The 14311-nt window shown below is 37.6% G+C and overlaps 1 protein-coding gene and 1 long non-coding RNA gene across 7 annotated transcripts in view; one reads left to right on the forward strand and one right to left on the reverse strand.

Moving 5' to 3' along the window:
• nr5a2 (nuclear receptor subfamily 5, group A, member 2) overlaps positions 1–14311 on the forward strand; it is a 91557-nt gene that overhangs the window by 27677 nt on the left and 49569 nt on the right. Inside the window, exons 1-2 of one of the 5 annotated variants that reach the window (XM_079592120.1) lie at positions 10865–11500; positions 13116–13238. The exons of 1 other annotated variant lie outside the window; for it this stretch is intronic. In XM_079592120.1, the coding sequence (XP_079448246.1) occupies positions 11446–11500; positions 13116–13238 (178 nt within the window). In that variant the 5' untranslated portion in view covers positions 10865–11445. Of the gene's footprint in view, positions 1–7704; positions 7826–10864; positions 11501–12859; positions 13239–14311 lie in introns of those variants that run through there. 3 more of the 5 variants (XM_079592122.1, XM_079592121.1, XR_013795217.1) reach the window with 3 other exon arrangements.
• Positions 979–12669, reverse strand: LOC306987661. 2 transcript variants are annotated; one of them, XR_013795218.1, is made up of 3 exons: positions 12641–12669; positions 9581–9815; positions 979–2216 (listed from the first exon to the last, which is right to left on the reverse strand). It is a non-coding gene; the product is annotated as an uncharacterized lncRNA (long non-coding RNA). The 2 variants fall into 2 exon arrangements; XR_013795219.1 differs by lacking the exon at positions 12641–12669 and adding an exon at positions 10816–10870.

The raw sequence follows: 14311 nt of genomic DNA on the forward strand, positions 1-14311 counted from the left end.
ATTCTCTTTAAAAGCAGACGCGCTTGTTCCATGGCGGATTGCTATTATAATGGCGGATTTGCCAGGCATGATGGTAAAGGTGATTTCGCAGTCTTCAGAATTTTGTTTCCTGGTTCTTGATGGACAACGCACTTTGTCAGTGTCTTGCCACTATTGATCAAACATATTTGATCCGTCAGTACTACAATTAGCCTGAACAATTTGGGTAAATGCGTAAGCTAGATTTATGCCTATTTTTTCACATCTTCATGGACACCACAATGATTTCACTCGTGTGTTAATATTTTTCCTTGTAATTATGTATGGTTTGCAAAAATGGTAACTGCTGCGTCTGTGTAGAAAAGAGAAGCAAAGCTACATTATGGCCAAGCATGCGCCCTTAAAATAGCATCTGAATAACGCGCCACTGACTTTAGACTAGGTTTTTCCTGGTCCACGCCTCCTCTTTTCGCTGACCCGCCCCCGGGAGCGCAAGTTCATTCCTAATTTACCGACGTGCGTCTGTGGAGGGAAAAGTCTGATGTGCGCCTGGTGCAAAATAGGAATGATACATGCGTCGGTGTACAAAGTCAATTGCGCTGAGTGCAAGATAGGGCCCAAGAAGTACTGTTGTTTACCGCGAAAAAAGTAATTCATATCGTTTTTCAAGTTCAAGTCCACCGACGTTAATCTACTAACTGACTGCTTTGTTGGACAAAATGGCGGTTTCGGCGGATTAATGAATGGTCAGATCGCCTGTCAATCAAACTCCCTGCGAAGGGTGAAAGAAAACGTAACCATTTAAGTTGAGCAGCGAAGTGGTTGAATTGAGTTGGTCGGACACATCTACAGTATTTGACAGATTCTTCCTCAGTCATTTGTCTTGTCGCAACACAAGGATTTTGCATAGATTAAAAATAAACCTTAATAAGAAATTAAACCTTAATAAAAACTAAGTTGGTTTGTGTCAAACCACAAATGTATTCTTTTATTCAGCAAAGATGCATTAAATTGATCAAAAGGACAGTAAAGACATTTATAATGTTACAAAATATGACATTGCGGTTGACATTGTTGAATTACAATCATTTCTGTAGCTGGTTGTGTAATTTACTTTAAAGTAAATCTGACATGTTGGATTTTTTTAATTGGTCTACGTCTTCACATTATGATTACTTATACCCTATCTGAAAACTACATCTGAAATATAATAGTCTCATTGCCCCACTTCTTTCTACCCAGAGGTTTTGACGTCACTTGCAAATAGGTGTATTGATTCGGTGAAAATATTCAGAAACGTGCATCTCCCGAATGTGCTTCGCAGAAGGTTCCTGGCGGTCAGCAGAAAGAATCGGGAGCGTTTTGTCCCTGTGATAAATGGAGCGCTCTGACAGGTCACTTCTCCCCCCCTCAACCCTCCCCGAACGCCACAATTTGTTCCCTACAGAGGGCGGGAGACGAATCTCTGCGGGTGACAGATTTATTGGTATCCACATGAGGCAAAACACCTCAAAGTCCCTGTAAAGGCCCCCGGACCACTGCGGAGAGAGATTGAACTCCCATTTATATCCAGTTGGATTCCAGTAAAATATTTCATGTTTCATCAGGGACGCAACGAAGACCTGGGAGCCTGGATTTCGAGAAGAACAACATTTATTTTCGCACTAGGGCGACAAACGCCTTTGAAGGGACTATTAAAATATTCACGCTGGTTTTCCTGGTGTGGAGGATTTCTGGGTGTCTGGAGGAAGTCATTTTTTATTGGCCGCTGGTGCTCAGTGGCCGTTTTGCATGTGCGACGGGCCGACGGCCCACTTCTGAGTTCACAGGTGTCCCGGCCGCAGAATCCACCTCGGAGAATGGCTCTAATTAACGGTGGTGCAGCTCTCTTGGACAGAACGGACATGGGTGGTCCACCTCACGTTTACCTCAATCTGTTCCCACCAGCCGCGCTGCTCCAAAAATATACAACGTTTTGGACCAGGTTACCCGAGTCTGCCAAGCATCTCCCTTTAAGCCCAATTTACATTCAGGACCCCTGAAATACTCCGTCCAAACTTCCGTCAAACCCAGACTTCTTTGGGGAGACCACATCTCAATCTGCTGTCAGGAACTGAATCTGAGGGAGGGGAAAATGTGATTGTTTTCTTCGTAGGCCCAAATTGAAGACGCATGTTTGATTCGGGAAAACTTCCAGGTCTAGGCGAACGGGTCGGCTGCCAAACAGGAAGAAGAGGCTGTATAGAGAAGGAAGAAATAAGAGCAATCTTCAACGCAATGCTTTGCCCGCTTGAGCCAAAACAAATACAATCTCACGGACCTTAATGACATGATGTCAATAGTGCGGCTCTTCAGAATGAAGACTTGAGAACATGATACGCTTTACTTTAAATAAGCATTTGAGGTTTCTGTCAGAGCCAATTGGAAAATGACTATCTTTTGTTTACAAGTGCATATTCCATGGCACGTAATGTTTAAAAAGAGTTCCAAATAATTTAATCTGCTTGTAATGTATGTTATTAGATGTTATAGTGAGTTCAACTGGTCTATTAAAGGAATATAATGGGTTCAATACACTGTAAAAACAAAACAAAAAAAATTGCAGCCTAAATCTTTTAAGTACAATCAACTTAAATTATATTAAACTGACCTAAAAAATGTGTTGAATCTTGTATAACATAAAAAAGTTATTGCTTAACTTATTTTGATGAGTTAAAGCAATGTAAAAACAAACGTTGTCATAAGTTTTTTATATAAATTCACAATTATTGGAAGTGAAGTTGCCATTGTGAAAAACAAAAGTCGGCATTGAAAGAAATCATTATAATGAGATATACGCGTATACAATAAATGAAGTTGGGAAAAAATTATGATATTTGAAGTCTCAACTGTTAAATATAGTCACAATTACGAGAATTAAAGTCGCAATTGAAAATAGGCTCAATAGCTCGTAACTCTTGCAGTCTTAAAACCACTGTAAAATATGGATTTCAACAGCGTTACAGCTCAAATAATACACAAGATTTAACCGTAGAATGTTGTAAGTGCTTTGATAAAATCATAACCTTCACATTTATGCTTTTAAATCCTCCAAAAATGGGCCCTTTTCATTATTAGTAATCGGAACAGTGATTATTTATTTATTTTACAAAAATGTTGTTTTCAGCATTGTGCCACAAATGCTGTTGATTGAGCTCAACTTTAACCCGGAATCATCAACTATTATATATAACTGTTTTTGAAACCATTAGGAAAGTGAAAAGAAAATTTTGCATTTCCCTATAGAGCATAAGCGCATACATTCATAACTTACAGCTGTTAACACCTCTGGTAATGAGCCATGCTCTGTCCCGAGACAAACACGAGACATTATGAGTCTCTCAACATCTCCCCTGCGTCTCGGAGGTTTACAGTAAGCGCTGTGATGCAAATCTCCCAGGGCTTTCCCGTCTCGAAGAAGCTCCCAGCCAGAGACATGTTATTCTAATGGGTTAATGATCGGCTCTCAAGTTAGAGTGCCATTAAACGCAGGGCAAACTGTATCTCTTTCTGTCTAACACACAAGCACACACACACACACACACACACACACACACACAATCTACCCTGGGAAGAGTGTAGAGGGCTAATTGATGAAGATTCTTCCCTATCAAAACGGCCCACCATCATAAATGCCATTCCAGTGTGTCGCGCTGTTCAAACAGTGGCCCTGTGTTAATGGTTAGGTAGAAGTATTTGCTCTGCATTAGTCGGTACCTGAGCCGGCACAATAGTGACCCTTGATGATAGAGGAAGCAGACAAAAAGAGGATGACTAAATGGGTCTGAGTGCCACAGAAAGTCCTACCGCCGCTTGTCTCTCAGGAAAAGGTCAGCAAACATTTCAGCAGGTTAGACACCAATCATTCCTTGATGGCAAGATTGAGATTACGGCCTACTTTTGCTTTAATTAAGAAATGAGGTACATAAATAACACTTTTATAAAGAAATAAATGCAATTTTGTTTAACTAAAATCACTTTAGACAAATATGGTGTCTATTTTTGCAGAGTCAAACAAAACCTGGACTGGAGCATGAAAGAAAATGGAATGGATATATGCAAATTAACAAAAAAACGTTTTCATTCATTCTTTTTTTTTTACGAAGATGCAAAGAATGTTCAGGCCTACGATACAATACATATTGTGTTTGGCGTTGAATAATGGCCAATAAAGCAAAATAATAAATAAATAAAATGCATTAATTTTCCATATACAATGGAAGTCAGTATAGGGAACATTTTTGTATGATTTAAAAGCCTATTTTCAAAACTTGCATTAAGTCTTCTGTGAAAACCTTTGTCAGAGTTTACAGTGTTCCATTGTAATTGTGAGGTAAAACTGGTTATAACTTTTAAAATGTTGTAAAACTGGTTATATCTTTATACACAGAAAAGATTAGTAAGGTTATTAGTTTTTAAATATCATGTTAACACTCATATTGTTTATGACTTGGGGCTATATATTGAAACGGTGAGTATTTTAACATTTACAAATTGACTTCCATTGCAAGTGTCTCACTGTAACCCAGATTTTTGCTTTAATAAGTTGTGAATATGAAAAAAATATAGGCAATCACATTTTCAGCGCATAAAATCTCAAGTTTTTTGATTGGTTATAAATAAAATAAAACCGTGCAACACTGTAAAAAAAAATGTTACTTTAACTCAAAAAAGTAAGTTACCTGGTTCCCTTAAAATGTTGAGTTCATTTAAATGAAAAAATTTGAGTTAATACAATGAATGAGATTGGTTTCAACAACAGAAACTCTACATATTATGTTTTGTAGTTGATTTGTAAAATTATTATTATTTTTTTTTTTTTACAGTGTGGCTACCACAAAGTTTTTTCTAGCTTGCATTGTGTGAGCTGTTAGCAGTATAAGAAAAAGTGAAAATATTATTAAATGTGAAAAATATTAATAACACAAATTTTCTTAAAATTACATTTTATTAATCAAATTTGTTAAATGCCAGTTGCTTCCTTCCACTAGAAGATTCCGCAACCAGAACTATCTGCTTTATAAACTATTTTAAAAATCAGTTTTTATGCCTTAATAGATTCTCAATACAATCAACATGAAGTGCTAACGAGGAAGCAAATAATACACAAATGCGTGTTGCGTCCGACTCCTGAAGCCTATAAGAGGGCACATCTTGCCACCTTCCCAGCCTGATATATTGATCCTGGGCTGTTATGTGCAATTAGCTTTTATTAGACCTTACAGTTGACACAAGCAGATATCATTGAAAATGACAGAATGGATTTACAATATTGGCAGGGTGATAATTGCCCTTCTAGGGCTGCGCAAGTCCTTGGGAGGCAACAAAAAAGGAATATCTTAATGTTTCCCTGATGTGAATTGAGGAGACTTAAGAGGCTTCTAGTAGCTTCCTATCAGTTCTGAGTCATTAGTGGAGTGCTGGATCGGGCTATTGTGAGGATGTAAGATGAGGCTTTCGTGCTCCGTCGGCTCAGGTTTTCCGTTCTGCTCTGCTAGGCGAGGGGTGGGTGTACGGAGGGCTATTGCCCTGCGCAGGGGTCAGGTAGAGGCGACGGGGCGGCCTGTCAGAGGAGCTCATTCAGCTATGATTTAAAACAAACATGGTGGTGTTCAGCAAATTGAAAAGGATTTGGCCTGTTGAGTTTAAGGGGTTATTACAAATAAATAACTGTTAAAAGCTTTATTTATTGAAATGTTATTTATTTATTTTATATTTGAACAATGTTATTTGCATAAATCTTTATTGTATTTTGCAACTTTTTTCAAAATGTAAAATACAGCGAGGACAGAAGATAACGGGGAACTGATTGAAATCGGGGTCTGATTCGAACCTGGATTTCCCACATGAGCACCAAAGCTTAATGCGTCAGCTCAAAATGTCTTCAAATGTGAAAATGATTAAAATATTCAGCATTTCAAATGTAAACCCCAAACATATTTTATTTTTTATTTAACTTTATATTTTTATTATATTATTACAAATATATAGTGCTGTCAAAGCGATTAATCGGAATTAATCACATCTAACATATATTATAAATATAATATACTGTGTGTGTGTGTGTGTGTGTGTGTGTGTGTGTGTGTCACACAGACATACTGTATATATATATATATATATACACACACACACACAGACCTACTGTATGCATGTATATATACATATATATATATATATATATATATATATATATATATATATATATATATATATGTATATATAATCATATATATATACACATATATTGTGTAACCAAAAACGTTTGTGTTAGATGCGATTAATTGTTTTGGCAGCACTAAAATATAATAATACTAATACATTTCATATATTAAAAAAGCAAAACATTTTACTAAAATTTTATTTTATTCATCAAATTCATTAAGCCGAAACGCAACTCCGAAATGTGAGCCCGATTCGAACCTAGATTTCCCACCTGAGCAGCATGTGTCAGCTCAAAATGCCTCAATTGTAAAAATGTGAATTCAATGTTTGCCATGTCAAATGTATCATTTTTGCTTTGCTATACTCATCGTCCCCTTTCGACATTTCAAGCAAGTTCATATTTACAACCATTATGTTATACATTCAGACATTCAGCTAAGATAATAATAGAGCGAGGACTGAAAATAATGAGGGGGACGGGACGGGGGAAGCATGTCTGAAAATAATGAGGGGGGGACGGGGGAGGCATGACTGGAAATGTGGGCCCGATTCGATCCTGGATTCCCCACATGAGCACCAAAACTCAATGTGTCAGCTCAAAATGCCTTCACAAAACGTTCAAAATATACCTCATCCATTCACTGAAGAGTGTGATACAATTCTCATCATTCGCTTTCAACGTTCCAAACACGCGGTTTACATTTGCAGCCATAACATTGTACAATTGAGACCTCTATCAATTCTGATTCAACTCTAGGATCAGGATCAAACCCGATTTCCCATGTTGTCGTTTAGAAAGTGTCAAACTGTGTTTTGTTTCCCTCTCGTGTGCTTTGTTTTGGTTTTCGCGGCGTCCGCAAACACCTGACAGAACCGCAAATACTATTGTTCCACGAAGCTCTTGAAAATAGAAGCATATAGGAAGCAATGAACAATGACTGTTGCTTGACCCGCTAATGGATCCAGCAGCTTGTTTTCTCTCGTTTTTTCTCTTCCTCTGCCAGAGAAGAAGAAGAGAGAAACCGAAGAAAACATATGGGGTTTAATTAAACACGGACAGTCCAGATCCGATCGGACGGGAGCTGACATTCCTTTCGCTGGGAACATGCGTGCTGCAGGGGTACAGTGCAGGAATGCTAATGCAAACACGTCGTAGGTAGAAACACGAAACAAACACGATAAGCGGACCGCATGACTCAGAGATGCCGTGGCACACATCCCAGCCCTTTCCCAGGCTCCGGGCGCTGTTTACTCTCCCAACAATGCCCGACAACACTCGCCCTCAGTCTCGACTCTCATCTCGGCCATCCCCTTGTTCTTACTGTTCATTGATGACAGCCACAGAAGGTCAACAAAACGACACACACTCGTTTCACTCATCGAACACTACACAAAACAAAGCGTTAGCACTGTCACAGCCAGGAAATATCTACTGAATCCCAACATCCCACGCCCTTTGGCTTTTTTTTCCATCATCTCCCCGTGTAGGTGCATTTCAACGGCTTTGAAGCGGAAGCGTGAGAACAGCTCATTGCGTTTTACGCTTCAAATGTCAACATTATATCACACGTAAGGTTTTTAGATAATCGCACACAGATTATTTTGAGAACTACTCATCGACAGGGATGAAGCAGCGCATCAGGTAATGACCCATCAGTTGACGAGCTTTGTTGTCATGTACAATGAAAGACAGAAACACAAGTGGGAGAGCAAAAGGAAATAGTTTTCACTAGCAATCACGTCAAATTTTAACCTTGGAATACAATAGATGAATTAAACCATTATCTTGGTGAATTTTGCACATTTCCGCTCTGATTTCAGGTTAAACAGAACTCTGGTCGCTGAAAGCAAGTTAAAATTAGCCAAAAGATTTAATAAACAAATATGGAAGGGATGTGTTGAACATGTTGAATGATAGTCGGTGGTAATGGGTGTGACCTCAGCGCGTGTCCACAGATTTTTATCAGAAAAAGAAATGCGTCCCATCTCGTTTTTACTGAATTAGCCTATATAACCACATAATAGGTTACATATTTTAATAGTACGGTACAATAAAATTAAAACTACAGTCATAAAGATATAAGGCAGCATAAGGCAGTGATATGCCAAAGTCACCAGTGTGACTGATACAATTATTAATAATAATAACTGACTATATATATATATCGCATTTTGTTATATATACGCAAGCACAGTCTTAAATAAGTTAAATGAAGTCTTAAATTAGCGTAAAGGGTTGTGAGAAAATAAAAACAGCTAATCTTTAAAAAGGCAGGTCTTAAAGTGACAGTAGCCTAATAAAGCTGCTGCTGTCGGTCATTAAGGATAGTCAAAGAAAAAGAGAAAATCACTCACTGCTCTTGACTGAATAACTTTTGTTGCTTTAACAGGATTAATCTGTATTTAATTTATAAGTGAAGACTGTGAAGTGTTTGATAACTTTATTCGATTTCTGTATATATCCTGTTAGACCTGAATATCTTATACTGTTTACTGTTTACAAGGTTACATGGATCAACAACAATGTAAACAATACATTTTTGTGCATTTTGACAGGGCAAGTACAAATGAACCGGTCTGACCGGGCCAAAAGAAAAAAATTAGCCCTGATATATTGAAGGGCAAAGACAAATATGACGTTCATTTTAACGGATTTATGTGAAGATTGTTTAAAGTTCACTTAAATTAAAAGTTGTTGTATTTGTTTAAACGTCAAATAAATGTTACATTTTATAGCTTTCAATTATACTGTAATAATGAATGGCTATAATTAATATCTAAAATTGAGAAGATTCATCCATGAAAAATATGCCATTAAACAAATACTTTAAATATAGGCTACTGTCTTTATGTTGTTTCTAATTTGTAAAAGATTAAATATGAAATTATTACAATATGAAAGTATATTCAAAACTTTAAAATTAGGTGTGATTAATTACAGATTTTTTTATCAATATATATATATATATGCAAAAATGTTTGAAATTTATTTTAAATAATTTAATATGTCTGAATACATATATATTACATCAGTTAGGTAGAAGAAAAACAAATTTTGCAAGTCACCACATCTTTTTAGCAGATATAAACATGTCTCACAGCATGCACATGACTTGAATAGATTACTGAGCATGTCTGGCAGTGCAAGAAGCCGGTTTCATTAGCTCCTGAAGCCCTCTTCACCACGATTGAAACCTTGACCCCAGCCCCGCTACACTTAACCATGTTTTATTCTGCTGTAAAGACCTCTGTGTTTAGTGCAGGGGTCCATCCAGCATCGTAAAACACGGCTGAAGGGAAAAAAGAGAGCGGGGACAGGGGTTAAGTTGACAAATCCCCCAGCTTTGAGCCTCAGCGGGCCGGTAATCTCTCTGGTAAGCAAAGAGCTCTCAGGTACCCCTTGTGTTATCAGCGCGCGTCCACTTATGGTAGTCAAGACGGCCTCACTCTGTTGTCTTCTCCCTTGTAGCTGCTGTGGGCCAGTGACATGAGGGTCATTAGGTCCCCGCGCTTCAGTCAACAGCCCTGTGTTTGCCAGGCCACTTGTCCCGAGACTCTTTATCTTTTGTCGCCAAATTTAGACAGCATTGTTGCCCCCCAACTTGCACGAAATTGCTCTTTTGTGTAGAGCGCTGCAGATTAAGTGAAACCGAGAGAGAAAGAAAAAAAAGACACATTTTAATTTTGAGGATTTTAATCTGTCTAAAGAGATCATATTTTCAGAAATTATCATTTTAGATAGATAGATCTCTGATATAGATCTCTGATAGATAGACAGACAGATGATAGCCTAAATAGATAGATAGACAGACAGACAGACATAGCCTACATACAGACAGACAGAGAGACAGATAGATAGATAGATACAGACAAACAGACAGACAGACAGACAGATAGATAGATAGATAGATAGACAGATAGATAGATAGAGAGCTCTGATATATAACTCTGATAGATAGATAGATAGATAGATATCTGATAGATAGATAGAGAGCTCTGATATAGAACTCTGATAGATAGATAGATAGATAGATAGATAGATAGATAGATAGATATCTGATAGATAGATATCTGATAGATAGATAGATAGATATCTGATAGATAGATAGATAGATAGATAGATATCTGATAGATAGATATCTGATAGATAGATAGATAGATATCTGATAGATAGATAGATAGATATCTGATAGATAGATAGATAGATAGATATCTGATAGATAGATAGATAGATATCTGATAGATAGATAGATAGATATCTGATAGATAGATAGATAGATAGATATCTGATAGATAGATAGATATCTGATAGATAGATATCTGATAGATAGATAGATATCTGATAGATAGATAGATAGATATCTGATAGATAGATAGATAGATAGATAGATAGATATAATATAGCCTACTATAATTATAAATAAAATATATACATTTGTATAAATAAATACATGTAGGCCTCTGTAAAACCTATAAACGTATAATACACACGCACCCCACACCACTAACCTACCCTAACCAACCCATGCGTATCACGTAAAAACTAATTTTCGCGTAAAAATTACACGATAAACACACTGCGTGCTATAGAGACGCATTTAGTGTGATCGGGTTGATGGAACATATACATACTGGAAGTTTGTTTGCATTTCCATTTATTAGCATATGTGAGGAGGGGACTGCCCTGTCTGACTCCATCCTGGAACATCTCCAGGTAAATCAAAATGTCTTATCCCGCTGAACACGCGTGTCCGGCCTGATCGCCACACATCCCGTATAAAACATGCTCAGTGCGTGCTGCTGTTCGGCAGAAGCAGTTCAAAGTTTGCGGCCCGGTATTTACCTGCTGTGTTCTTTTGATCTTGCCTTTTACCACCTGTCTTATTTCCATTCTCGGACGGCAGTTCTAACTCTCTTCACCTCCGGTTAATCATTCCTTCAGTACTATCTGTCCGCTCTGGCTTATCTATCTGTGTGTCACTTTATAACTGGCTCTTATCAATCTGGTCTAACTCCACGTGATCTGGGCAAACCTATCAACCTCAGAAGTTTTGAATATTGTTGAGGAGGTGAGATATGCAGGTTTAGTGCAGGTCACGGTGAGGGGGGGGGATGAGGGGTGAGTGGCGTGTGTGAAAGTAAAGGGAGAGATGTCAAAAACACCTCACGGAATCTGATGAAGCTTATTGATGAAGGTTAAAAAGTTTGGAAGAATGGAGATGTTCAGTGGGATATAGTTGCTCAGGTGGATCAGCTTGTCCTATGTCCACTAGTTTTGAGAGTGAATTAGGACAACGGGACTCCAGTAAACACTTGGGTAAGTAGTATATTTGCTATGATGAAATGACATTATTCATTCATCACTGTAATATTCAACAGATTTGAACAGAATATGGGCAGTCTATGCATGTGTGTGAGTTTTGAATTGGCCAGATGTGAACCATGGCCTGTTGACGATTTTCTTTATCTTCTATGAACGTCTTCATACGTTCTATGAACGGTGGTATTAAGATTTATTTAATTTTTTAAACCAGGATGTATAGCGTGTTATATTATATCGCATTCGCATGCAATAACATAAACGGCATTTTACGCTTTTTATTGTGCTGTTTTGTTACTGATAAGCCGGCTGACACGCGGAAAATTAGCGGAATCTAGGCTATTAATAATAATAATTTTGAAGTAGCACTAAGATTGTATTATTGTTATTATAGAATAGTAGCTTATTTAATATTACATAATATGATAGTCTATAAAAGGAAAACATTTAAACTTTCATGAAATATTTGAAATATAAAGGTGTGAGACCGAAAGGGAAGGAAACTAAAAATCGAGTTTTTAACGGGTGCAAGAATGTGTGTGAGTTTGTGTTGATTGTCTGGCTTTTATGTAAATACTGCGTAGGCTATGTGCCAACTATTTTCGTTATTATGCCGATGTATGTTATCATGTCATGTGTTTTGTCTAAATGATTTTTATGATTTTATTAGCTGCATTAGGCTATATGAGTCTATTGCCATGATAACATCACGCACTGAATTCACATTTTTTAAAAAGCGTTCCTTACATCATTATTCGCCAAAATATTTTAGGCCTACATTAAAATACAATTTAAATGAAAAAAATATAAAATTACTAACTGTTTAAATAGCCTATGTAAAATAAAACAAATGACAAAACTATTATTTTCATTGTACAATTTTATACACAAGACATTTAGCCTAGGCTACTAGTATTTCTTGTTCTTTCTTTTTCTATAAATTCAACTTTAAAACACCACAGAGCATTTAAAGAGCATGTTAATGCCATTAAGGAGGCTATCGCCTAAATTAAATTAAAAAGTAAATTTTAGAACAAAATTTGTGTCATTTTGTCATGCTTTCTATTACCGTTCCTCTGCATCAATATTTTTTGTAATACACACAAACATTTCACCCTCCGGTACATCATCACATACCTCCCGGTGCTCCAGTTATCAGCGCTGCGTGTCTCGTAATGTTCAATTAGTTTAGTTTGTCTGTGTTTGCCGGCGCAAGTGAACAGAGAGCGGAGGCGCTGATTCTCGGGCTCGATTCTGATTGGACAAACGCGTGACGCCAGCGCACCGATCTCAGCGCTGATTGGTCGACGTGGTGTCAGTGCGGCGTAACAAAGCGGCGAGCACCGTTTGAACTTCACAGATAGAGCGACACAGAGCGCGCGGAGGAGGGGCTCGTGCGAAGTTCCTGACAGTTCGCGCACTCCAGTTTAAAGACCAGCATCATAGTCGCTGCAAAGACCACCCGAATGAACTTACACAGCTTGTGAACAACTAGCAGGAAAAAAAGAGGGGCAGTCGACCTCAAGCCGTCTCGTAGATCCACGCGCACAGGATTAGTTTCGGACGTTTGGACGGTGTTTTTGAGAATCTCTGGTGTTCCTCTCGCGCGCAGGCGGAGCGGCGCGTGCTCATCATCGGCTCAGCAGAGCTGTCATGCTGCCTAAAGTCGAGTCAGAATCTCTGGGACTCGCTCGATCGCATGGGGAACAGGGGCATATGCCTGGAAACATGCAAGGTAAGCGGCATAGATGTCAGATAATGTTCGCCATACACCTTCCTTCACTCATGCACATCATATTACGCCTCACCAATGTCAGATATTTTACGAACATGCATTGCATTGCATTGCATGCCACATATATAACTTACGTTTAGCATTAGAACTAAATATTTGCGTTTACGTTTACTATAAATTACTCACACTTAAACGCCGCGTAAAGATACATTAGGAAACAAAGTAAATTGCTGTGCAACAGCAGAGCGTGAATTATTTTGAGCTTAGTGAACTCATACAAACTCAACATGATCTGCATCACCTGCCAATGAATTTGCTCTTCGTATTTACAACAGAAGGGGAAAACGAAACCATAATAATGACTATGACAGAGCTAACATAAATCTGCTAGTCCAAAATAGGATAGCCTATGTCAAGCTGCACTTTTTAATAAAGGTTCCAGTTAGGACAGAATAGATTTAGAAAAACATATCTGTACTGGAACCAATACACATCTGAAGAACCAACCCATAATGCTTTTAATCTCCAAAGAATCATACAACTCGAGAACCCCGCGACAAATGATTGTCTCGTAAAGAAGAAGGTTTATTTTTTAAAAAGAGCGTATTTATAGTCGTAGAAAACAAATTGTATCTCAACGGGCATATAAGTGACTGGAACAGACCGATTATGCTCTATTATTATACTCGAGACATTTTTAAATAGGCTAGGAGAGATTCCAATTAAAAAATTCCAGGTGAGAAATTCGTGGAATGTGTAGTTTTTCAGAGCATTTAAAAAAATAATAATGTATTTTGAAAAAAAATATTTAAATGTTGCTCTAGCCTATTCTATTTTACGTTGCTCGAGCACACGTCATAAAACAAAGCCAGCGTAAGCCGTTATGAATAACGATTTGTTTACAAATCAAGGAACGTGTCAGACCGGCATGTTTTAGTCACATTTTAAAATGAAATAAAAAATATGGAATTATCGACGATATGAAAATGCTTCAGACGTATTGCTCGTGGAATTATTTATTTTACATAAATGTCAGCCGTTAAAAAAACACAAAAAATACCACTTGTTGCGCT

This window comes from Phoxinus phoxinus, assembly GCF_949152265.1.
Source record: "Phoxinus phoxinus genome assembly, chromosome: 20".
NCBI classification, from domain to species: domain Eukaryota; kingdom Metazoa; phylum Chordata; class Actinopteri; order Cypriniformes; family Leuciscidae; genus Phoxinus; species Phoxinus phoxinus.